Source organism: Plectropomus leopardus, chromosome 9 (assembly GCF_026936395.1).
Source record: "Plectropomus leopardus strain MGB_pleo_1.0 chromosome 9, ASM2693639v1, whole genome shotgun sequence".
In the NCBI taxonomy this organism is placed as follows: Eukaryota; Metazoa; Chordata; class Actinopteri; order Perciformes; family Serranidae; genus Plectropomus; species Plectropomus leopardus.
This window is the reverse complement of record NC_142184.1, coordinates 5,229,282-5,256,523: the sequence shown is the minus strand read 5'-3', so window position 1 is coordinate 5,256,523 and position 27,242 is coordinate 5,229,282. Positions and strand designations below refer to the sequence as shown.

At 40.0% G+C, this 27,242-nt stretch overlaps 2 protein-coding genes across 5 annotated transcripts in view; both read left to right on the top strand.

Annotated features, from left to right (window-relative positions):
• Positions 1-14,227, top strand: part of kcng1 (potassium voltage-gated channel, subfamily G, member 1) — a 44,619-nt gene extending 30,392 nt beyond the window's left edge. For both annotated transcript variants that reach the window (XM_088081768.1, XM_042492157.2), the window contains exons 6-7: positions 6,884-7,720; positions 11,264-14,227. In XM_088081768.1, coding sequence (XP_087937894.1) covers positions 6,938-7,720; positions 11,264-12,040 — 1,560 coding nt within the window. In that variant the 5' untranslated portion in view covers positions 6,884-6,937 and the 3' untranslated portion in view covers positions 12,041-14,227. The remainder of the gene's footprint in view (positions 1-6,883; positions 7,721-11,263) is intronic.
• Positions 14,228-16,163: 1,936 nt separating this feature from the next.
• src (SRC proto-oncogene, non-receptor tyrosine kinase) overlaps positions 16,164-27,242 on the top strand; it is a 43,108-nt gene continuing 32,029 nt past the window's right edge. For all 3 annotated transcript variants that reach the window (XM_042491158.2, XM_088081767.1, XM_088081766.1), the window contains exon 1: positions 16,164-16,563. The gene's annotated coding sequence lies outside the window, so the exon portion shown is untranslated. The remainder of the gene's footprint in view (positions 16,564-27,242) is intronic.

The window sequence follows — 27,242 nt, the reverse complement described above, 5'->3', positions numbered from 1 at the left end:
CACAGAGGCAGGTTGTGTCTGAGGTTGCTAAGTGACCACAACCAGCACCGCATTATGGTCAACATGCCAGAAATACTAACTGCAGAGCGGATCTTTTTCCAGGTGCTGTTTTTTATGAGTGCTGATTAAAATATTGTCCATGAGATAGATGTAAATCTGTCTTTAGCCCTGCATTAAAACAATCAACTTCTCCTGTGTGTTTACCACAGACTGATGTTTGCGTAAGAAGGGAAAGATATCTGCTGGCTGTGGTTGCTCGTTCCTCTTCACATGACATGAGGTTACATGCTGCTTGTTACGATCAAGCTCGTAAGGGGAAAGTGAAGCAACATAGACCAGATGTTTTTGGTGAAACAGATATGTTCATTTACAAAGGAAATTAGGATTACTGTTGCAAACCAAATGTTAGCCAAACTACAAAGGAAAAGGGCTTGTTGGTGCTGTTCAACACAAAGAAGGAAATATAACCAGAATAGGACTCTTGAAAGCAAGATTTTTCAGGAGTTTCCATGTATCAACATTCCAAACAATGAATTTTAGGGCACAAAAAATGAGTTCCTGCTAGGGATGATAACAAATCACAGTCAGTTAATAGATGGTTAGAAATTCAATTGATCAATTGATAGGCTATGTAATGCTGTCACTGTATTTTTAATATGTTGCTGTGAGCCTTGAATGAGGAAAAAACACATTTGGTATAGTTTGAAATACGCAAAGTTTTTATTGTTTTTTAAAAAAAAGATTAATCGACAAATTAATTACACCAATAATCGAGGCAGCGCTATTGATCGCAAGCACACCGATTGGCACACACTGCTGTCAATCATGATGTCAAACCTCCTGTTTATATAGTTTATTTTATATAGCTTCATATAACTAATTAAAACCAAAGGTATCAGAAAAACGGAAGACTTGAGTAACCATTAGCGTGATAAGAACTACCTAAATTGACAGAAACTGTGCGTTCATCAAGTTTTTAGTTTGGCAGGATGACAACAGGATGACATCTATCATTGGGAAACATCTTGATCCAGAGCGTTATCTCACAATGTTACATTATGCCTACGCCAATAAGAACGAGGCAACGTGCAACAAAATAAAGAAGACTGCACTCTGAACACCTGTCAGCAGGAGGCAAACAGCTGTTAAATATGTTTCAGTTTAATTGTAAGTCTCTGAGGTTCTAATTTTCATCGGAAATACTGATCACCCATATAATTACCATGTGTTTGTGTTTCACAGACTGAGTCGGGTTGAATTGCAAATCCTCGATTGAGAGACAGATTGGAAAAATCTGGCAGATTGTGACTCTTTGCAAATTACACGCCTATGTGGAGCTATGCAGCCATAAATAGTTATCAGTGATAAACTATTCATGTCTCTTTGGATTTTGCACGTGTTCAGTTAAAATAGATTTACATCAGTCAGTACCCTCCGCATTGAGCAGGAATGTTGCACACATTTCTCTGCAGACTGAACTTCGACTTTTAAAAGGCTTCAGAGTTCTTTGAAGATTCGCTCTGCTTTGACCTGGCAGTGATCGCTATCATTATTATGCTCATTAAAATTGTCTGAATGAAGACTGGCGGCAGCGAAGCTCTCCAAAGACTCTTGAGGAGGGCACTGTGGGTAATGCATGCTCTATGCGGTGAGGCAACAGAGACTCACAACCCAGTGACTCACCAGGCAATCTGGAGAACATGCCCTGTGGCTTAGCTGTGATAACGCTGGCACAGAGAGAGGCCAGACCTCAGCCGATCTGGGGAGAACAGGCTTCGCTTGTCTTTGCAGTGTTTCATCTCTCCTTCCTAGATAGACTCCGTCCCCCAGAGGAGACATCTGAGGCACAACAGAGAGGAGAAAAAAACACGAGAGTTAAAAAAAAAAAATGCTCCTGTGACTGTGGATAGGCAAAAGCACAGTCGGTTTAAAGGCAAAGTGAGAAATCAAACAGCCTCAAGGGGTTAAGTGTGATTTAATCTAGTAGGAGAGTGGCGGAGGCCTGTGCATATCCACACTGGTGATACGTTGTAGGCGTATTGATAACCTCCGCCACATGGAGAGAGAAGTGAGAATTTACGGATGTGTAGCAGCAAAAAAGGAGGGATATCACACTGTTTTGAGAGATGATTTTCATTCTTATGTTTTGGTTTTGCTGAACAACTCTAGTGTTGATTTCATAGACAATGATTAAAGATCTCCATTATACCTCTTGATGTGTTGACCTTTTCAGCATTTAATAATACCCAAAATTAAACACTGTCAAGAAGTATTGTAGGTTAAAGAAGCATTTCACCACTGAAAAGATGGCCTTTTAATAAAACTAGGCTGTCTGTGTATTAGAAAGACGTAAATATTCTTTCATTTTGTGGTTCATATTTGATCAGCGCTGCATTGTTTTAGGCGTTTAATGTTCTTTTTTTCCACAGTGCAGTGCAGTGTTCTTTGTCTCCATTTTCACTGTGCAGGAAACAGTATGGCACCCACTTCAGGTTCACAAACTCTTGCTATTGCAGCTAAAAATGGTACTAAAATGTGTTTAAAATAAATTTTGTGAGAAATAGGCAGTGCCGTAACATAATCTGGATGTATTATAATCGCACTGACTAGTTTTACCATTTGATCGGATTGCGGTCTGAGTATGAAAGAGAGAGAGGACTGGGTCGGTCTCTTAAAGCACTCCTACACCTGCTGGTTCTCATTTTGAAGTTGTCAAATACTGCTGCTTCTGCAGTGACTTTGACATAAGATCCTAATGCCAAAAGCCACCTTTCGTGGTTGTACGATACACAACCCGGCGGCGTCAGATGGGACAGAACTGGACAGAACTGTTTGCAGTGTTATGATATGTTGCTGGACGATCAGAAGACCAGACTACATATGCTGCAGCTGCATAATACGTGGACGGGCAGCGCCAGGTGAGAGTGCTGCTGGTAATGATGTAATATAAGAAGCGCAAGAAAAAATTCCAGGACTTTCATGCGGGAGTCTGGTGTTTGCTTCCCGTCTGAATGTGATGTTTTTTTCTGAACCTTACATGTCCCCCCTTTGGCTAAACCTAACCATCCGTGCCAGCATGTTCTTTTGTTGACGTCCTGGCGTTGGGTTGCGTCTGCTTTTGTTGCCTAAACACAACCATGTGCAGCATAATCCCACCATGTAATCATGTTAACATCTCAGATACCTAGAGTGTGATATGTGGACGCGGTAGTCCACCTCAAAGCAGCAATATGTGACGACTTGGGATGAGAATGTGTTGTCTATACTTTGTGTTGGCGGTGGCGGTTTGGGTAGCAGGCATTACAAAAATGTGGAGGTCCAGCCTATAGTTTGAGCAACAGCCCCAAGAGCCACTGAAACTCTACAGTATGACATGCTTTGTAACAATGTGTATGTTCTGGCTGAGTTTTGCAGGGGGAAAGAGGGATATCTTGGCACTGGTTAGATGGAGGGAAGTTTACCACAGCTCATCTACACATAGTACCCACATTGACTGGATACAAAGCTGGTTGAAAATTTGCAAAACGTCCCTCTAATACAACCAGGCAGAAAGTTAGAGAGCAGAATTTGGGGTAGATTTGCTCTAATTTCATGGGTGGAGGATGGTGCCAACTGTAATCAGCGGGTCACGGAGGCTGACAGTGCAGGTGCCTAATAACCGCTCAGTGACACATTCATGTCCCCATTTTAGAAGCCGAGGCCTTGTTCCTGACCCAGAATTGGTGGTGCAGCAAATCCAGGCACTGACATTTTAATTCCCGGCTGGCTAACCTGCCTCCCCCCTAAATTACTGTAATTGATTAAATTAGTTTGGACACAGGCCACAAGGTCCTCACTGCACTGGTGACATCCGGTAAACATTTTCTCTTTGCTCGTCTCTCCTATTCTTAGGTATTGTTCTTTCTCTCCATTAATCTCTCTTGTTGTGCTTGAAAAAGATATATAAACAAATACTGGCAGGACGTCAGAACACACCTCAACCAACACCTTTCTGAAAGCCACTCAGTCTAGCTGTTGAGATACAAAGAACACACACTGTTTAAATATAGCTTGTTCAGTGGCGGCACATAGCAGTTACATCAGTGAATTATCTAACAACAGCCAGTATAACATCAGGCCATTATTTCTAATTCCCAGGCTGCTGTGGGTAACAGATGTTCATGCACACAGTCGGGAGTGAAATTGTTATCCCTCAATGACTGATGTATCCACATCAGTGATCTTGTTTAATGATGCATGACTGAAATACTCATACTGCTGTGATAATGGCACGGACATGTTTTTGTAATGCAATTTGTGGATAAAGTCTTTAGGTATAGAAGCTTGATTTAATATTCAGTTGGTGCTCTAATGGGAGTGACAGAGATCTGAGTGATTTGTTCTCACAATCTCACGCAACACGCTCTGTATTGCGGCACACCTCCCTTTCCTCTGCAGTGTTATCTCTTTTGTCATCCTGTGGTCCTAGAGAAAAGGCAAGTACGCTTTATCACTTTCCTGCCAAGAGTGAGATGAAAAGATAAATACCTCTATTTTATTCAAGACTGCTATAAATCCTCTCATCAATCTCTCAGTGAATTTCCCAAAATGTCAAACAATGACTTCCACTGTCCATGCAAAGCAGGCAACTGAGCAAACCTGATTTGCATGTTTGTAAAAGGTAAAAAACAGCAACTATTCCTATAAAGAAACACATTGTACCAATGAAACCCTGCTGAAGTTTTAGAGCTATTATAAGGCATCGTGGCTTGTTCCACATACAACTAATACATGCTATCTTTGAGCACTTTCTGCACACTAAGGAGCCTAAACAGCCTTTGAAGTGCATAAACTGGCCTGTAAAACTGACTGTCTTGTAGATTTAATGGGCCAAATTCTATTTGCGTGTGATGACAGTTAGTTAGTCCCCATAGAGGCGTTTGATTGAGGTGAGACTGAAAATGCCCCTGTTGGTATTAGAGCTAAGAGTGGGAGGGTGACAGTTTGGAAAAAGTTGTCCCTGTTTATAATCTCTACTGGCCTGGTTAACCACCATAAAAAATAACAGTAAACAAGCAGAGAAGCTAACTACACTGTTCCTAAAAGTTTGCACTATGCTTTAATCCTCATTTTAATATTATTGGAGTTTTCCTGTATCTTAGGGTTGGAAATCCACGATATGATGTCATCATGATACTGAAGTCACAATACAATTTTATTGCAATTTTAATTTTTTTCAGCTGCAAATTTTGTCACCACAAGAAAGCTTTGTTAGCATTTGTTTTCACTAATAATAAATATATCTAATAAGAAGCTTCCACATTTTGACTTATTGCAGCAAAATGTATATAGTGGACTGAGAGAGTGATTTATGTAGTATAGATTACAAACATTTTAATTTGTATTTGTAATATTAATAATTTAGATAATAAAAAAATCAATACTTGGCATCCGTGTTTCAATATGATACTGCCATACATATTGCAATACTATACTGAATCGGTACTCCCAACTCTACTGTGTCTTAACAAATTTAAAAAAGTGTCTTTGTGGTGCAATATTTCAAACATATTTTTCCTGTTTTCAATACATTTCCTCAGTGAGTGGGTTTTTCTGCAGGCAGGAATTATTTACACATGGCTCTGCCTTTATAATGACAAGTGGCCATTAGAGTTAAAATGCCAATAATCTAAGTGGCTCCTGCTGCAACAATGCTGCATTGTGGTATTACTCATTCTTGGGTAAAAGGGATGTGTTTTTAGTGGTGAAGCACAATGGCATGGTGTTAAAGAAACAGTGTCAGCATTGCTGCAATTTACTGTAACTCACACAGTCCCTGTGAGTTTATGTAGGTTTACAGTAAACTATCACAAAAGCTCCTCAATAAATCAAAGCCATAAACTTCAATTGAATCAAAATGAAAAATCTAGTGTGTTCCACTAAACAACACTCAAACAATAAGGCCCATTTTATCAGATCTGTAAGACTCAGAGGTGTGGACTTAATTCAGATGACTTGGACTCAAGTTGAATTAGAGTCATGAACTTGATGACTTTAGACTAAAAAGACTGGCAACTTGATTGGACTATAACACTGATGAAACACTGAAACCAATCCAACAGCATCCCATAAAGTTTCAGAGGTAAACCAAGAAGAACTAACATTACATTTCTGATGCTAGTCGGAAAAAGTAACACCAAAGATAATCTAAATGGTGTACAGAAACTACAGTTGGTCAACAAAAAAGTATTGCGGTATACAAAAAAAAAAGCCCTTTGCCCCTCCAAAGAGCATAGGCCATTGACAAATGATTTCCATTTCACTCGGCTGTTCCCAGTTTTTTCTAGGTCTCCCCAGTTGAGCCCACTCTGCGACATTTCTTACTGAGCCTCTCGTCTCCAGCTGGTCTTGGGCCGACCTCTTTCCCTTGTTCCTTGTTGGTTCCATTTCAGGGCTTGTCGGGTGATGTTTGTGACTGGTTTAAAACAAAAAACAAAAAAACATGCAGGTCAAAAATTACAGATGGAGACCCAACAACTTTCAGCAAACGTGTTTAACAAATAAATTCATATTTTATAAAAAGCATTTATGAAGTTTGTAGATTTTACTATTAATTAATCTGTCCTTAAATGGCATTACTTTTTGTGAAGACTGCATTATGACATGTTTATGACTCAAAACTCCAATCTTAGGAATTGGGGGGACTTATTATTATGGGGGACTTGGGACTTGCTTGTCTTGATTTGGGACTTGACTCAGCATTTGCCTATCTTGACTTAGGCCTTGAATCAGCACTTGTCTGTCTTGACTTGGGACTTGAGTGCAAGGACATGAGACTTACTTTTGACTTGCAAAACGATGATTCGGTCCCGCCTCTGTGAAAGTAATGTGTTGTTCTCTGCAGGTGACAGTGTGATGGTGACATGTTGATCACAGGGATGTGAGTGGACCAGTAAAGATGACCCTGTTGGCAGGTGATGGCTCCGACTACGACTACAGTGCCCTGAGCTGTGCCTCCGACTGCTCCCTCAACCCACCTCCCCTGCAAGAGGAGGAGGCTCGAAAGGGGGCCTTCTACAACCGGGCGCAGCGTGCCCCTGAGCTCAGCTCCATCCACGGGGACACACTCCTGTCCAGCGCCCGCAAACTCCACGCCATCATCAATGTGGGTGGCCTGCGTTACCAGCTCCCCTGGACCACCTTGGAGGACTTCCCCCTGTCTCGCCTGGGCCAGCTGCACCTCTGCAGCAGCTTCGACGACATCATGCGTATCTGCGATGACTATGATGTCACGCACAACGAGTTCTTCTTCGACCGCAGCCCCTGTGCCTTCCGTACCATCCTGACCTTCTTGCGTGCAGGGAAGCTGCGGTCCCTCAGGGAGATGTGCGCGCTCTCCTTCAGGGAGGAGCTGCTGTACTGGGGGGTCCCTGAGGAGAGTCTGGAGTGGTGCTGTCGCCGGCGTCTGCTGCAGCGTGTGGAGGAGTTTGAGGCGATGGAGAGGGCGGAGGAGGAGGAGGAACTCCTGGACGATCTGTTGGATTCAGACAGCGGCCACGGGGAGCACGCAGCGGAGTCCCGGCTCAATCGCTGCATGGGCAAGCTGAGAGACATGGTGGAGAGGCCTCACTCGGGCCTGCCGGGGAAGATCTTCGCTTGTTTGTCAGTGCTGTTTGTCACCATCACTGCCGTTAACCTGTCCATCAGCACCATGCCAGCCATGAGAGAGGAGGAGGAGGCGGTGAGTAAAGGCATTCAACATACCACCGCCGGAGACAGAGTGTAGTCAATTCGTCCGTCTGTCCTTTCATCCCATTCTCATGAGCGCTATTTGAAAAATACCTTGTTGGAATTTTTTCAAATTTGGCACAAAGGTCCATATGGATCAGTGATGAACTGGTAAAATTTTGCTGGTCATAGGTCAAAGGTCAAGGTCACTGTGACCTTGTCTGTGTCATTCTTGTGCATGCAGTATCTCAAGAACTCCTCAATTTTTGTGTTCAGATTTGGCACAAACTAGATACTAGTTAGATCTTTATTTCAAACATGGCAAAAAAAGTAGAAAAAACACTAAACAAACAAGTATTTCGTGTGTGTGTGTGTATATATATATATATATATATATATATATAACTTGTGATTGCGATATATCAAGAACCCCTTGAGGGAATTTTTTCAAATTCAGCACAAATGTTCACTTGGACTGAAGAATAAGCTGATTAAAATTTGGTGGTCGAGGGTCAAAGGTGAAAGTCGGGGAGACCTCACAAAACATGAATTCTTGTGCTAATAACAATGAAACTGTAAACATTTCTAATAGGATGTAATGACGAAATGACATTTTATATCCGAGAGGTCAAAGGTCAGCTGTGATATCATAAGGTTCTGCATAAAACACAGACATGGATGTAAATTGGAGGAGAAACTTGACTGATGCGCGGAGGCATACAACTACGGAGGGGTAATTGTAGTTCGTAAAGAGACACCAAAGTAGTGACAGTGAACATTCGAACCCAGCCCTGTGGTGATGTTGGCTTTGTCTGAGCTGCATGCAAAAGCTAAACTGAGGTTAATTGACGTGTTCTTTTGAAAAGCAGTCATTAAAAAGTTCTAATGATGGCATGTCTCATCTGTCATGTCATTTAAAACCTCCTCGCTGAGAGAAAAAGGAGACTGCTGAGAGAGAAAGTTGTTTTTCCAGATTAGACAAAACTATTTGAAGACGTCAGCTTTCGTTATTATGTTTGACTTCAATCACAGTCCTAATTAGCATACTGGCCTCTTTCGTCAATTCAAAGCAAAAGGGAATATTTGAGCCATGCACATTATTTTATTGCAAAGTGCAAATAGGTTTTTAAAGAAGCAGTTTGTAGGATTTAGGGGGGTATATTGGCAAATATGGAATATAATATAATATAATATAATATTTCTCTGGTGTGCAATCACCTATAACTAAGAACTGTTGTGTTTTTGTTATCTTTGGATGAAACTTTTATATCTGCACAGGGAGCAGGTCTTACTTTATGGAGATCACTATGTTGCACAGTCATGTTTCTACAGCAGCCATAAGAGACAAAGCAAACACTGGTTCTCGATAGGGCCATTAGCGTTTTTGTGTCGGCCATTGTAGTTATCAGCCAGCGAGCCAAACAGCATTAGAAAAACACAGATTTTTAACATAAAACTGTTTTATTGAGTGTTTTAATCTGTTTAAATCACTGGATCCTTTTGTTTTGGAGAGGAAGAGACCTCTGTGGATAATGTGGCTTCTGGTAAAAACCTCCTATCTTAAATTATAACAAAAAAAACAAGAAAAGGTGAGCACAGATTAGCAGGTGCTGGGCGAGCAACCCGTCTGCAACATGCCAAACAGGGTTGAAGAAACATTAATTTGTAACGTGAAACTGCTTTAGTCAATGTTTTTCCTGGTTTAAACACCAAAAACATTTATTTTCGAGAGGAAAATACTGATAATTAGCTTATGGCCTGTCTTGAATGAGCTGATCAGCATAGGAGAAACACTGATTTGTCACATCAAACTGCTTTATTCTGTGATTTTATCTGTTTAAATCACTGGGTCCATTTGTTTTGGATAGGAAGAGACCTCTACTGATAATTCGGCTCACTTTAAAATCCTCCTTACAAAATGAACACTGAATTCTGACCAGTAGAAGATTCAGCTAATTGCAATCTACCACTAGATGCCACTTAATCCCCCTAAATCTTACACATTATTCCTTTAATAAATTTATTTCTCTTAAATCTCTCAAAAAAAGTTTGTGTGATATTCAAATGCCCTACTTTCACTTCTTGTATATACCCAGGAAATCGAGTCCAGGTAGTGTATGTGTGGTAGTGTCAGTGGGTGGAGGGCAAAACCAAAATCTCAACCTTTTTTTTTTTTTTTGAGTAACTGCTAACCACATTTCATGCTGCTCTCATCCAGTACTTTAATCTTGCTCTGTGACTCTGTGTGTTTCATTTAGTCATGTGGCTTCGTGGAACTCCAGTACATGAAGTGATTAAATGTGAGATGAGTTCAGCATCTTCTCAGTTACAGAGTTACTCAGATAAACCGATCACAAATGGCGTTCTGGGAAAAGAAGAGATATTGAAAATGAAATAAAAGAAGTTCAGTGAGTGCGCTTGATCTAATGAAGTTGCAGTATAATATTCCACCTGACACACTCGCTTTGTATTCACACTTCAGTATTCTCTGTATGTTTCAATTAAGCTTTTTTTAATTAAAAGTGCCAGTAATCACATCCTAACAACTCTGCCGCTTCTAATTTCTCGCAGCCAGACAACAAAGTGTTGCATTAAAATGTGTTCCTCTCTCTCTGAGCGAGAACAGCTTTAGTGGGAATTTGCAGGTGCTTGTATGGGTCTACTCAAACCATCTTCTCCTCTGTGGGAGTGTGTTTCATAATGATATTTTGCCCTGATATGGACCATATTCAACAGCTCTGTGCTATGCGCTATGTGCTTTGAAATGCTTTGAACCTCCTCAGCCACACATTGAATCAGCATTATTATTATATCTAAAAAAAAACAAACATCCGCCTTTCCATAAAAAGGCTTAAAGGGACAGTTTGCCCCAAATCAAAAACACATTTTTTTTCTGTTTTTACCTGTAGTGCTATTTATCAGTCTAGATTGTTTTGGTGTGAGTTTCCAAGTGTTGGAGGTATCAGCTGTAGAGACGTCTGCCTTCTCTCCATTATCATAGGACTAGATGGGACTCAGCTTGTGGTGTTCAAAGTGCCAAAATATGCAGTTTTTGAGTTTTTCAAATGTATTTTTTGGCACTTTGAGCACCGATAGTGTGCCATCTAGTTCTATTATATTGGAGAGAGGAGACATATTTACAGCCGATATCTCCAACACAACTCACACCAAACAATCTGACTGATAAATAACAAAACAGGTAAGAGGAGAAATACATATTTTTGATTTGGGGGTGAACTGTCCCTTTAAAACACACTTTCTGAAGAACAGCATAAATAAAACAGTAGCTGTTTTTATGGCACATATCATACATTAAATCAAAGTTAACACCCCTAAAACTTTCTTATTTGTGTGTGAACTTGATATATGATGATTAAACATCTGTCCTTTCTTTATTGTGTTTGTTGTAGAAACATTTTGCATGTTCTGTTCAGTGCTGCATCCCAGCGTGCTCAGCTCCTGGGTTTCACATAGAAGTGGTTCCCTCTAGTGACGACAGCTCCCACTCACACATGCTGATGATGAATAAACTCTCTCATGTGTCTCTCCTCACCAGGGCACATGTTCCCAGATGTGCTACAACATCTTCATCGTGGAGACGGTGTGCGTGGCCTGGTTCTCCCTGGAGTTCACCCTGCGCTTCATCCAAGACCGCAGCAAGCTGGCCTTCCTCCGGCAGCCCCTGAACCTCATAGACGTAGTGGCCATCCTGCCGTACTACATCACCCTGGTGGTGGACAGCACCTCCAAAGGGGAGAAGCGTCTGGGCTCTGGCAGCAGCTACTTGGACAAAGTGGGCTTGGTGCTGCGCGTCCTGAGAGCCCTGCGGATCCTCTATGTGATGCGTCTGGCTCGCCATTCGCTGGGCCTGCAGACTCTGGGCCTGACAGCACGCCGCTGCACGCGGGAGTTCGGACTGCTCCTCCTCTTCTTGTGTGTGGCCATCGCACTGTATTCCCCCCTGCTGTACTTGATTGAGAATGAAATGGCCACCACGCAGGAGTTCACTAGCATCCCTGCTACCTACTGGTGGGCGGTCATCACCATGACGACAGTGGGCTATGGAGACATGGTGCCAAGGAGCATCCCGGGCCAGGTGGTGGCTCTGAGCAGCATCCTGAGCGGGATCCTCCTCATGGCCTTTCCTGTCACATCCATCTTCCACACTTTCTCGCGGTCGTACGTGGAGCTGAAGCAGGAGCAGCAGAGGCTGCTGCAGAGGAGGACTCACTTCCTGCTGCGGAGCCGCATGGCCGGCCTTGGCAGCAACCTCTCCTTAGAGAGTGATATGCTCTTCCCGATGGGGTCTGACACCAGAGACTTGGATGACTGAAACTGTTGGACTGTGAAGGACAAAGACTGGGAGTACAAGAGAACAGAAGAGAAAGGAGGGTACAAAAAGAGCCCATTTACACCTGGTATGAACACAGGTTTCAGATCTGAACACAAGTGGTAGTGTTGGTTCTAACACATTTGGTACCATAGACAAGCCTCCCCAAAAATGAAAATAATAAATAAATAACATAAATACAAATTGCAAAAATAATAATAATAAAATAACATGATCAAAAGAATAAATAATAAAATAATAAATTCTAATATTAAATGAAAATAAAAAGTACAAATTTACTTTCTAACTTAACTAGGGATGCACCAATTTTGAAATTGAGGGCCGATTCTGATGTTTAAAATAAAAATATGGCCGATAGCCAATACCGATGTTTTAACAGTGGGGATTTGGGGTTTGTTATTTATTCTTTTTTGTGCCAGGGAAACAAAGTAATCTACACTTTAAAAATAACTGAACTGCTTTGAATTAATTAAGCACTTCATTACACTACCTCTGAATGAGCACAAATTAAATCATGCAAAATTTCTAGAACAATCTTCCCTTCAACCCCTTGAAATCTGCATCATCGTTGGGTTTCTTGTGTTGCGAAGGTCTTTCACAAGCATTTAAACCTTTGAAATCAGAGCAAATTGGTTTTTATTTGTTTTTGAAAACATGGCTAAAAAGGCAAAGAATGACGTTAATAAAAGCTGACCAAAAAAATGAACTGAAAATTAAAAAACAGAAAAAGGAGAGAGAAAGAAAGAGGGTAAAATATTTTTTAAAAAATAGTTATTAGAAATAATCAATTAATTAAAATTAAATATTTAAGGCTGATTACATTTAGAAATGTTCAACAGATTACAAGAAATGAGTAGATGTAGAAAATTATTGTTTTGAAAAGCCAGGGAAAAATGAAAAAAAGAGGAAAAAAGTTACATTTATAATTATCATAGTAACATATTTAAAATTTCATCACAAAATTATTACAAATTTTTAAGCTTTTTTTAGTTTGTTTGTTTTTTTTACTAATATACAAGTAATTTTCTTGTAATTTTTTAATAATTTCTTGCTAATTTTTAGGTCTTTTTTTTCATCGCTCATTGCCTTCTTTCTGTGTTTTTGAAAGAAATCAAGCCAATATGCTCAAGTTTCAAAGAGTTAAAAAAACCCAAACAAAATATGCATTAAAATGCTAACTGTGGTGGAAAAGGGGTATTAGAGCTTTAACGACGTCACCAAAACAACCACTACGTCCTGCACTGATGATGTAGTCCTTGTCGCTGACACATCAGGGCGTCTACACTACAAAAGATATGTGGTCAAATGCATCACAGACCACCACGGTAAGCAGTTTGAGTGATCATCACAGTGCATCTTGGTGGTTGTTAACACTTGTATTTGGTGCTGTCCACTTTTTATCTAAAACACGTGTTAATAACAGGTGTAAACAGGAGTGAAGGTGAAGAAAGTATCAGAGAAAAACAGGGGTGACGTAGACGGAATATTAAGTCTCTATAAAAATTATTCTAGAGGAAAAGGAATTTTTTTTCTTCCCAGAAATGCAGACATGCTGTGTAGCAGTGTACTTTTGTGCAAACATAACAGAGAGGACAAGAGGATGACAGGATTAGTTTAAGTTTTCAAGTGTAAAACTTTCCCTCAAAAAAAAATGTTGCAGAATAAAATGCATTAAACCATGATCACAGAATATCAGACAAAAGTCAGTGTGCAGAAAAAAAAACATATAAACCCAATGAAGTATTTTGTAACAATGATCTATGGTATTATTAAAATACTTTGTAATTAAGACATGTCAAATGTTATATGACAAGAAAATATTGAACAGCACGGCCTCCTTTTAATCCAACTACTTAGTGATGATGTTTTTCATCTGGTTTTAATGGATTTGTCGATGTAATGTGCTCCTGGGAGTTCACCAGTGTCACTTAATGGAAGATGCTCTCTGCTTGTGTTAAGTGCCAGGGGTTAAATGCTAAAACGTGACCCCAAGTTCATTAATTATTTCCCGTGCAAACTCTAAGAATTATGTTGGGTTCCTTTTAGGATTCCATATGCAATTTTTAAATACTTTCCGATGTTGAAGACATCATTATTGTGCTTGTAATTACTGCAGTTGCTGCCAATAGCCGTTTATCATTATTATTTCTCTCCTTAAAGTGGATTTAAACAGAAATCTGTTTCATTGTCGCCTCTCATTTTAACCTTTGCAAGAAACTGTGCTGCAGTGCGGAGACAAACCTTAACACAATAAAAACAGTCAAATATATATATATATATATATATATATATATATATACCACTGACTGCTATGAACAGTAGCCTACATCACTCTTCACAGCACTGCAGTGCTTTTTCATATAAAGAATCCTATGTTAGAGACCAACAGATGTTTGCATAATTGCAACAAAGCAAAACAAACAAAAAAATGTAGACGCTGCAGAATACAGTAGGCCAAACCCAAAACTGACTTACTTTACAAAACGTACTTACGTATAGCCAATATTAACTTGAATTCATGAAGATAACGTTTTTCTGGCATGCATCAGGTGAACAAAGAATCCAAAAACTGCATACATTCTTAATGAACTGATTAAAATAGGTCTGTGTGTAAAAACAGCAAAACTATATCAAAACATCACTTTACAAACTCTCACACAACTCATGCAGTATAACCTAAGTCTCATTTATTCAAAAAAGACAAGCTTTCAAAAGGGGAACTGAACTCAAAGTGAAGCATATCTATGCTCTCTTCAAAGCCAGAGTCCACTGACAAAAATGATAAATTTACTTCGCTGATCATGGGAGTCACCGGTCTAGCTACCGCTGTTTTGATTGATAGTTTCTTTGTGTTATTGTGTGACTTTGGTGGTTTAAAGGGTTAGATTGAATTCACCAAAGTCACACAATAACACAAACAAACTACCAGTCAAGGCAGTGGTGGACCAGAAGCTCTGGTGTTCAGTGAGCTAAAATGAGTGTTTTTGTCAGTGCAGTCTGGCTTTGAGACAACAGGTCAGGTCAGTGCCACATCAAAGAGGCCTGTCTTTTTGGGAAGTACTGAGTATACGGGTGGATAAATAAGACCTGCATAATACAGGTGTATTCCTGTAATCCTGCAAATGGTGCTTGTGTGTGACAGAAATGTTACCTCATTTGAACAGCAGGTGGCAGCATTGTGTTTCAAAAGTTCAAGGGAGCTTATATGTGATTTTTGATACTAGCACAAAATAACAGAAAACATGTTTGTTTTGTACTCTCACGCTCCAGTTCTATCTCTTCTAACAATATATTTATTTATTTATTTATTTCAATACACAGCATTCAACAGAAAACGGGGAAAAACAACTTGGCTTGGCTCACAGATACTAATATCTATACAGGAGGAAGACTTAGGCATTACACATAAAACTTAACGAAAAAACAAGTGACAAACCCTCTAATAAGAATAGCGGTGAAATCCAATCCAATATAGAACAAAAAAAGGCTCCCATGTTTTATGGAACACAACATCTTTTGAATGCATGATACATGTCAAATAATCCAAAAAGATATATTCAAGTTTGACATTATGCCACTGTGGTTTAGTTGGAGCTCAGTTTAGAAGTATGCACTTTCATGCACAGAATATATTTTGTAGAGTTTACCTTTAAATGTATTAATAATAAAACCACTTGATATACCAAGTAGCATGAATGTTGGATCAACTCTTAGGTCAGTGGCTAAGATTTTATTATTTTTTTGCCCTATAACATCCTAAAACCTCCGTCTCTTCCAGTAAAACACCGAGTTCAATCTTAATGCGCCTGTTTTTTTTATGAATAAACCTGTAGTCAGTGCAGATAGCTCACATTTGCACACTTTTGATGCAAGAATCAAAGAATAAGACTTGACTTTGACTTTAAAACTTTATGCATGATATGAGGTTTGATTAATTATTTTTACAAATAACTCCACAGTGATCCACGTTTGAACTCGACCCTCAGGTGAGCAGGGACTTCCATGAAACGCCATTCACCTAAATCAGGGCTCGATTGTGCAGAAAAAACATCCCACCAATCAGAGCTCGACAATCCCGCTGGAGTCCCCGCCCCTGCCTGCCTCTAAAATCACCTCCCAGTGTTTTGGTCATGATTTTGGTGTTCGTGCACGAGAGCAGCCTGTCGAGAAAGAGCCATATGTGATCGGGCGTTCTGGTCTTTCTACTTTAACGCGATCGATTTACATGCAAATGAAAACATGTTTTCGTAGCGTCGGATCATTCCCGTCATGACCTCACCGGGCCGCCCCTCCAGTTGAATGGGATTCCTGCTCGCCTCCCTGTCGCTCGTCTTGGCACCGACTGTCTTTACTGCTGCTTCAAGCTCCAAGCCCCCGATTTTAGGATCTGTGAGCTTTTTTTTTTTGGTTTCTCCGATCAGTTCATGAATGGTTTGATGCGAAATCCGCCTGTCTGATCGGCAGAAGAGTGACGACGCCAAATCTCCAGCAGCCTGCGCGTCAGGGTAAGTGGCTCTAAACTTGTTATTTTAGTGCGGGTGACTTTAATGACAGGCCGGACAGACAGGGGTTAATTAAAAATGAATGAGAGGGGTTAGTGTCAACAGTGTTGCAGATGTTTGGACATAAACCTTATTTATTTTCCCTTTTTTACTCAAATTTGACACATTTGACTTAAATATCAGTGATGTTTTGTTCTAAAATGTACAAACACAACTGATTTTTGGTCAGTACATGCAAATTTCAGTGTCATGTTCTCACTTTGAATCTCAAAATGAGTGCAACAACAGCAGTCTGAGAGTTACAGTGACTCATCAGAGCTTTTCTGAAAAGACACAAGCTGCAGCCTTTGATTTAGGCCACATACTGTGCCACACTGTTCTGCAGCAGCACTTTTGGGAACACACAGAGCTAAAAGGGGTAGTTTAAATGTTTTTTAAATGGTATATTACATACAGTATATGTCAGATGACAAGCCTCTGTTTTGGAGAAGCAGGCTGGATTCCAACATTAAGGCCAAGCAATCTTCTGCTGTGGATTGGGGCCAGCATTAAAACGTATTTTAGCCACTTAAAAAAAATCCCATTAATAAAATCAGTTTAAGTACACGCTTTATTAGGAGCATTTTCGCTACTTCTCCTTTATGTCAGACAGTTTTATTCGACGGGAAAATTAAGTTGTTATGTCGCTTTCTTCAAAAACAGACTCCATTGAGAAAAACACATTTTACCATTGCTGGAGACAGGAGAAACTGGTCTGCTGCTGCCTTTAACAGTATTTTGTTTGTTGTTGTGTGACATTGGTGTTTAAAAGGTTTAGTTCGGATCCACTGAAGTCACACAGTAACACAAACTAACCACCTGACTGAAGCAGTGGTAGACCAGCAGCTCCGCTGGACTGGGGTTTGATGAGAGCAAAGATGGGGAACTGGAGCCGTTTACAGCTTCTCCATTGAAACAGGCGTCTGACATAAAGGTCAAGTGGTGAATAAACTCTTGACATATCATACACTTAACCCTTTGAAACCTGAGCAGCTTGGCTTGATTTCTTTCGAAAACAAGGTAAAACATCAATGAGCAATGAAAGAGGAAATTACCCAAAAACTAGCAAAAAATATCGTTAACAGTACATGAAAATTACCTGAAAATTAGGAAGGAAAAATATTATCTTCAAAAAAGATTTTTAAAAAATAACAAGGAAATGACCTGGAAAAGGTGTTTAAAAATAAATAATTCTGTAGCATTTTTTTGTATGTATGTAAGATAACTACAAATATAGTTCCTCCCTACTTTTTTTCTTTTTCCCCAGCTTTTTTATTTAAAAAAAACATACTTTTCTAAAGCTACTAATTTCTGGCAATTTGTGGGACATTTCTTACCTAGATGCTCATTGCCTTTTTCCCATGTTTTTGAAAGAAATTGCACCAGTTTGCTGAAGGTTTATAGATTTAGATAATTTTTAAAGGCATATGAAAGCAGCACAAGAAGAGTGACGTGGGTTAACCTCATATTAATTTTCTAGGAGGCTAAAATACGTTTTTTTTTGTGTGTATTTTTTTGTTTGTTTTTTCCTGTCCGCAGCAATACATTGCTTAGCCTACGTGTCAAATTGCTGTCTGCTTCTCCAAACTGGGGGCATGTTGACTAACACCTACTGTGTGTAATACACTGACTACCCCATACAATCCCACTTTTAAAAAATCCGAACGGTCCCTTTAACCACACAGCACTCTTCCCTGTGCATACCCTCAATTTTAAGAGCAATGGCTCCCTGGGTGGAAGCCTTCAGGAGACAGAGTGAAACCTGGCAGCTGCAGCGGCTCTGCAGTGAGAGTTTTTATGGGCTACCTGGTGCTGTTTTTATGTGTCAGTGAGGAGATCAGAGCGGATGAATGAGACGTATCTTGCTTCAAATAATTTGCCTGCTCACGCAGAATGCCACAGATTTTCCTCAGGATCCCCCACACTTTAAAGACGTGGCTGTCATATGCTTAGGATTAGTCTCTCCCACTCTTCATGACTCAAAGGCCCAAATATCGACTCTATAACGTGGTGCGGACTAATAATAGAAAAGGCTGCATGGACGTCAGAGTAATCGTATAGTGCGTTAATGTAATCTGTGTCCTTGAACGTATAGATTCAGTCCTTCTGTTTGTGTCTTTATTATGACATTGGCCTGTATATACTGTACACATAAGTCCTCGCTGCTGATCCAGGATCAACACATGGATCTGCTAACTTGCCATCCATCTATGAAACCTGATTTAGACCAGATTTACTCTCAGATGTTTGTGCGTCACTGTATGACACATTTGCTATAATTGAGAGGTAACACTTTGGCACACACGCTCGTACCTGCTGTGCCACTATGGCAGTGTGTGACGGAGCTTTTTGATCTGCCTAAAACCTAAATATTGTGTATAAACCCGCAGTGGATTCCAGCTGGTTGTACTGTCTCTGTAATCCTTCCTGAAATCTGAAACATCTCAGCAGAGACATGTTTCATAGAGGCATCAATATATTTTTTTTAAATTGGAAATAAATTTGCCATTTGATTATCAGTCGTGCATTAGGCTAATCCTCCACAGATTTTGCTTGTGCTTTTATGTATTTTTATATTTTCCTGAAGGAATTAGGATGTTTGGCAGCAGGCAGGCAAAAACATATTATATCCCATGGATTCAATATCCTTAAATTGTGTATCGGGCCAATGACGTGCAAAGTGATGCTGGGGATGAAGCCCCGTTGCGTGTAAACACCCCGGGGCGAGCATGCATGATTCCCACTTTTGCTTGCTGTTTGTTTCTGTCACACATTCTGCTCAGTTCACACATCCAGCATGGTCACACAGGAGTACACGCTTCATGAGAGATACTTCCACCAAGATAAAGTCCCAAACACCCGTTGGCCTACCACTTTGCCCTTTTCTCCTTCATTTTGTCCGTTCATGTTGTATGGTCCAACTCTTGCTGGAATAGAGGGGCAGCGAATTGGCTTGTTTATGCTCCCTTTGTATACAAAAATAGATAAGTCAGTTTCAAAGGTTGTGAACAGCACTGCCTTCTTACTTCTTTGCGGCGTTTTTGAAAGTTTATGCTTCGTTCAAATGGAACTCACGAATAGGGGCCGACCAATATTCTTTTTTCAGGGTTTATACCAATATTAGTAGTTAATCAGACTGATAACTAATATTTGGAACTGATATGCATTTATAACAAAATTGAAAATCTTAATGTCAAAATTTAAACAGCAGTAAAGTTGCACTTGTTACCATTCGTCTAATATCAGTGTTGCCAAATTGCCTCCAATGAGAGTAGCTACCAGTAGCTCTAAAAGTTGCTAAAATTGCCAGATGAGGTCATAGCGACACTTACTTGCATATTATTGATGTCATTGTGCATTAATGGAAGCACTAAAGCAACGCTAAAGTAGATTAAATAGAAACATTTCCAACAAAATCTATGAATTTTATGAGGGCCGTGACACTAATACCATAGTGCACCTCTTTCTCAGGCCTCTTATAATGATAATGAGATTTTTTTTCCCTAATTGTGTGAAGAAATTCACAAAGAGGGCCTGAAATGTTGCTATATCTACCAAAAAAGCCGCCAGTTAGGCAGTACTGACTGGCAGCGTAGGGGCATGTGTTGCTAATATTAACCTGCAGACCATCTCTAGTGGTCTGGTTATGAGGCAGTGTTCTTTTTTATTTGATGACATGTTTTCAATCAAATAATAGCGGAAAACTTTTTGAGTGAAGTTGAGAACAAATTGCGAGCATTCATGCTTTTTTATCTCCATCAAATGAATTGCAGATGTCACTGTGACAGTATCATTATTTCCATAGTTGCATCTGTTTATAAATCAGAACTACTTTATTCATCTCCAGGGGGACATTGTGGTTCGTTACACCATCAGTGACAATACTGATGATTCATCAGGGTCCCATTTATCGGGAAAACCACCACCTCTCGTAACTCTGTCCCCAAAATGAAGGGGTAGGGATGAGAAATGGGATTGGGCCAAAATGTTGCCAGTTTTTTCACCAGGCTGTTAGCATTGTACTTTACTGGGTAATGCAGCCAACCAGTGCAAAGTGTTTCTCAAAGTGGTACGATACGGTCCATTATACCCTCAAACTGCCAGATTTCAGGCTCCACAGAGGGGACCTAATGCTCCTTGGAATCCCATGAATGCTCTGCAGTGAAAGCCATCGATGTTTATGTCAGCTCCAGCACGATTGGTGGAAAGTGGCTCTTGAGGCCGAAATTCCTGCTAATTGGCAACGTGGCTGTGGACTTGGCCCCCTTTGTTCCCACGTATACTGGAGTGGTCTGTCTGTCAGGGTGATACACTGGGCCTGGCATCAATGAGCTGCTTGTTTCCGCAGCTATCCGGCCCTGGAGGATCGGCGGCTTTAAGACAAGTCGCTCCCACTTTTCAAAATTGCCTTTGTGCACCTATTCAGGGAGATGGAAGGGAAGCGTTTAGGGGTGGTCTATAGAAAGAGTGTTTCTCAAGCATCCCGGCCAAGCATTTTGATAGTGATGTGTGTATTCGCTTCTGCACTGGAGTTGAACTGAGCAGTTGCATTAAAGAGACTCCGCTCTAGCTGGCGGTTTGCTTAGTTCATCATTTGATCTAGTGAGTGGCCCACTTTCCTTTAGGTCAGATGAGGATTAATTGGCATTGAGCACTGAGGACATATTGTAATTGTTTGTGATACTATAAAGAGGAACTGGCTTATTGGCCAGAGCAATATAACAAAAGGAGGGCTCATAAACTGCAGGACTGTACATGAGTCCGGGCTCATCGTAGCAGTGCGCCTCTTCTTTGTTGAAACAACACATTATTCCCCTTTGGCTTGGGAGTACTTAACAAACAAAACACTTGTCTAATGCCAGCATCAAGCCCTCTTCAGTTTGCCAACGAGATGTGCGATAAACTCCGAAGGGAGAGAAAGTGAGGGTACACTCGAAAGGGGGGCATGAGATTTGTGATGGCTTCCTGCTGACAAAAGCCTTTGAATTTTTTATGTGGCTGATACTAAACTTCTGTCGCTCTGGCCCAGATTTGGTGCTAATTAGTGCCCAGCCACTTTCAAGGGCGTACGGTTGAGCATGGGAATGCCGGTGCCACCTGTTCTCTCGCTCTTTCTCCCATCCTGCCAGGCTCTATTATCAGTCTGTCTCTCTCTGTTTAAGCTTTATGTGTTGGTGGCCTACTTCTCTTCTTTACAGTGTACACTTTGTCGGCCATTAGGTTTCACTTCCACGCTGATTCTACTTTGCAGCTCACTCTGTATTATATTACCTCCCTGATTAGTGACTGCAGGAGAGAAGTAGATGTATACACTTACATGCACAATATAGTCCAGTTTTTGACATTATTCTGGAAAACACAATATTCCCAACAGGCTGTTTATGTGGCCAGTGAAAAACAAAAATCCACAAATACTCTGTTTATATTCAGTCGTGTATACTCCAATTATTGTGCTGTTATCACGTCGAAACATTGAACTGTGGAACGGCTGGAGCTGCTTTTTATTTCAAGGTTCCCCCCACATTTATTTGTGGCTGCCCGCCACAATTAAACATCTGCTGCCACAAATAGTCTTTTTAGTTTCTGTTTTTGAAGCTTGACTATTCATTAGGAGTGCTGTTGACATATATGCTGTTCAGTTATTCATTTCAGCACCTTCTCAGAGCGCTGAGTGTACTCTGGGCACAGACGGAGCAGCAGAACATCAGGCGCATTTAAAGGGTTTTTTTTTTGGCTTTTTGCCTTTTTTGATAGCACTGTATACATGCCCAAACACCCACATATTATTTTCATATCCCAGGTCTTAACCCATTGAATCCTGAGCAAAGTTGCTTGATTTCTTTCTACAACATGGGAAGAACCCAGTGAGCAAGTTAAGAAGAAACCAACCAAAAATCCAAAAATTCACCAAGGAACTTGTAAAAAGTACAAACAAACAAACAAACAAACAAAAAAAGACAGAAAAAAAGTTAAACTAACTAACTAAATAAAAAAAAATACACACAAACAACAAACACCTGAGAAAAATGACAAATTATTATTATTCAGTAAAATAATATAAAATATATAATTATGATAACTATTAATGCAGTTTTTGGACATTTTCCCCAAGCTTTTAAATAATACTATGTTCCTAAATTTACTAATTTCCTGCAATTTGCGGAACACTTCTTAGTGGCTCATTTACTTTTTCCCATGTTTTCAAAAGAAACCAAACCACTTTGCTCAGCGTGGGAAGGTTTAAATATTTGTGAAGGCAACTGAAAATAAGAATAAGAAAGAAACAAGAAGAAAATTGATGTTGATTCAGTTGTCAAAAGATTCATTGGAAATGGTTAAATTTGGAAAAAGGCCTAATTTGTAACATCTAAGCAAAACATGCTAATTACATCACCTGTGTAGAATATTGTCATATTCAGAATAACAGTTGAACTTTAGTGTGCATGTAAACGCTGCCACTGTTAAAACATGGAGCCACAAAGCCGCTCCGCTGCGGCCAGTAAAAGCAGTTGAATGATAAGGATGCAGAACTGAAGCGCTCTGACATATCCCCCAGAGCTCCCTGTCAGAGGGGCCTGTGCTTTCTGGCCATTTGAATGAAGTATCTGATAGTGGTTTGATACAGACAAACAGAGGACGGCTTGTTTCCTCCCAGGATCCCTCGCCACTTCCTGTCCCTCTGCTCTGGGAACGGGCCAGGGTGACACAGGCCACGCATCTCCACTCAATCCACCCACTGTTGCCTCTGTGGAAAAGCGATCACTCTCACACCCTCATTCCCATCGCTCCGTGCACGTTTCTTGTGACAGGAAAAGCGTCTTTGGCATTTAGAGAGATGCCTCTATGCTCGGCTTTGTGTAGGCGCAGCTGTGCGAGCCCGGTCAGGATGATGAGATGCTGGGAAGAGTGCATGCTGCTCCCCCTCTTTTTAATAAGAGAGGCTCTCCATCCTCTGAGAATCACTGCAGTGTTTTTTATACCGATCGTGTGCATGCAGAGATGATCAACCCCTCTGCTCTGGGTAGATCTTATAATCTTGCCAAAACACGATAACGGGAACATGTTTGTGTGGAATTTTCTTATCAAAATATACATCAAGGGATGTGGGTTCACAATTGAGTTGAATTTTAACGCTCCCAGTTCCCTCGTTGTGAAGTCAATGGTTTTTTTGAAAGGGTTTTTTGATTAGATGTTCCCTAATTTAAGGTCTGTGATTAAAACAAGCCTAAGAGATTTTCATGTTTTGTTCTAAAATATGTCAGTAAATTGGTTAGATCTTCATTTCGAATGTGTCAAATAAAATAGTAAAGCAAAATAAAATATAAGCAAGAAAATTAACACCAGAATGCCCATCGGACATATTCGGAAAGCAAATGTTAGTATTTCATGCCCGACAAAGAAGTAGGAGGAAGTGAATACTTATTTAATTTAAAAAAAAGTTAATTGTAAACATGAACATTCCCAATTTCTGCACCAATACTTGACAGTCCTAGATCTTATCAAACAAGAAAAGAGCCAAAACCAAAAACAGATCGGTCTGAATAAACAAATACACACACATCACATTAGAGAAACATGTCAATGCAGAAAATAAAGTCACAGTATCAAAAGCAATCAGCCTATCTCGTATTGTATTTCACTTTTCCCTTTTCTGTTCCAACATCCCATTTCCCTTCCTCACTTCCTCATTTAAAAATGTGTTTAAATTCATTAAATGTTCTACAGGTTTTCAGTTCCACACTAAACCTGCTCCATAAATTCACACCTTTGGCTGTAGTACAATGAGATTTTGCATTTCAAAATTCTCTCAAATTATGTAAACGTTCCTTCATTTGAAACAACTTTTGGATGTTGTTAGGTAGTAGATGATTTTTTTTAGCTCTGTTCCTGATTTGAACCTTTTTGAAATCAACCAGATCTTTAAGTTTAAGTCCTTTATAGATTTTTACAGCCTTGTTGTGGTGGTGACATTAAATCATGTGACCATAGTGTGGTTCATTTATTGCCTAATACTAGCTTTTGACTTCTGGCGATTGAATTCAGGCTTCAAAAATCATAAAAGTGATGTCAGTTTGTGAATATTATCTTACTGAACAAAATGTGTGAATATCCGAAACTTTTGTGTGTCATAGAGCTCATTTACTTCATTAATTTAAAATCCAATGGAAAAAATCCTATTTCCTGTTGGCGAACAAACATGGCGATGTTAACTACCTGATTTCTGATCCTCTCAATTAGTCACATTATGCATAAAATTAGTGCCTGACTTTAATTATCACTGTGGTGGTGGTGTCACAAGACATAACTTTATAAAAAAAATTAAAACTTTAAAGTTGTTTGTTTGATTGATTTGTTGATCTGGAAATTGTACCTTCACTTTTGTGAAGGAAATGGAGACAAGTTGTAATTTTTCATTTAATTCTGTTCTTTATTTGTCGATTCATGTAATTCTCAGGCACATTTGCAATTAAAATCTAGCTTTCGTCAATATTTTTTTTACACATCACACCAGGCGGGTAGCAGGATTGGCCATGGTGCTGGAGCTGGGGATATGGTGCCTCGAGGTCTTTACCAGGGGACTTGAACCCACAACTGTGCGGACTGAGATGCTGAACACTAAACAGTCGTTCCTATACCAGGAGTTGAACTCGACTGTGTGGGTGAAAATAAGTTATATTGGGATCAATATAGATAGACTGATAGAATGATCGCGATGATCCCTGATGAAGATGAGCAGCAGTTGTAGCCTCATATGATCAATATGAGATTTATGGTCTTGCGTCAGTATTAAAAATAATGTTTTTAGTGTCTCATATCACAGAATGACCGTCATGCATCTGTGGGAGGTTGCCGAACAATACCAGTGACTCAGTGATTACTTTGCCAAGTGTTGTGATTTCTCGCTTTCCAATTTAGCTTTCCAGCTCATGAGTGTGTTAGGCAGCAAATATCCTGCTCTCACTGGCATTTCAAAGTACATTCACATTCCACCTACTTCAATTTTTAGCTGTTAATTGATGAAAACATCAAGCGTAAAACAACATTTTCATTCTCGACACACATTCATGTGAAAAGCTGTATTATTATCATCATAAATGTCTCTTCTTTGTTGTATCTTATCAGAACTGTATTGAACGTGACAGGTACAGGAGGTGTTTCCTGTTGGCTCTGACCTCCGCTCTCTCACCTTTTATGGGAGTCTGCATCAGATACAGAACAGGGCCGTCTTCCTCTTTCTCAGCAGGGGCAGTTAAGTGAACCCGCCCCTCATCCTACAGAGAGCTCCGCCACCAGCTCTCTGATCGCTCTCCACCGACTGCCTCGCAGTCAGCGTCTCGTTCGCCGCCTCACCACCCCGCTGAGTTGCATTTGAATATTGAAATCAGTGCCTTCTGAACAAAGGGGTGGTTTAAAAGTGATGGAGGAAATCACTCCAGTGTTGGGGGGTCTCGCCCTCCAATCTGTTATGGAAATGTCCTGAGCTGGGAGCAGTTATGTTCTGATGATGAAGCGTGACACGGGAACATTTTAAAATTTTAATGGCTGGTGGGTGTCTGGAATTTTTTCCGCAGCTCTTATTTGTCTATCTCCAAGGAAGCAGGGCTGGGATCTTTGTGTGTTGTTTTCAGTTTGGATTCAGTCAAAGCAGCTATAGAAGTGTTGATACAGCAGGCTTTATTTATTCTTTTGCATCTGCACATAAGCACAGAGGTTGTGTTTTTTCTCTGCTCTTAAAATGTTCTGCAGACTGTTTTGGATTTTTTTTTTTTTAAATCACATGCTTGAATAGTCTGTTTTATCAGTCATTTTTGCAGAGCATATATTTTAAGATAAAATAATAGATAATGTCTTGGAGACACAGGAATGCTTGACTCAGCCGATGATCCGTATGACACCTTTGTGTTGACATTAAGCAAAATCTGGTCCAAATATCCGACTCTTTAGAGGGCCTTAAAGTACAACCAAATGCAAAACAAGACTTTTTTAGAAAAACAAAACGTAACAATAAATGTTCATGAAGACACAAAATGAAACTTAAAAGACACAAAATGACCATCTAAGGACACAAAATAAGATAAGATAAACCTTTATTAATCCCCAATGGAGAAATTCAGTCGTCGCAGCAGTTTACAGCACAAACAAAAAAAAAGATAACAAAGAGACACAAAATGACCACAAAAGGACACAAAATGGCCAAAAAATACCCCAAATGACAACAGAGACCCAAAAATGACCACAAAAGGACAACAAATGGCCAAGAAGGACACAGAATTATTTAAAAATAATACACAAAATGACCACAAAAGGAAAAAAAAGGGAAAAAAAGAAAAAAATACATCAAAGACACACAAAATGACCACCAAAGGATGCAAATTGCCCCAAAAAGAACATAAAATGACATCAGAGAGACACAAAATAGCCAAAAACGGGTACAACTGGCCAAAAAAAGACAGTATACACAATAAAAAAAGTAAAACCTCCACTAAGTCTGTGTCTCTTGCGGCTATGTAGGATAGGTGGCGGGGCCTGTTGCATATCTGTGCCCAGGGGCCCATTGTGTTGTTTTCCGCCCATGGCAATGACTGTGCCTATGCTCTGTGAATCTGGGGTTACGCCTCAGTTATCTTATCTAACCTACATTG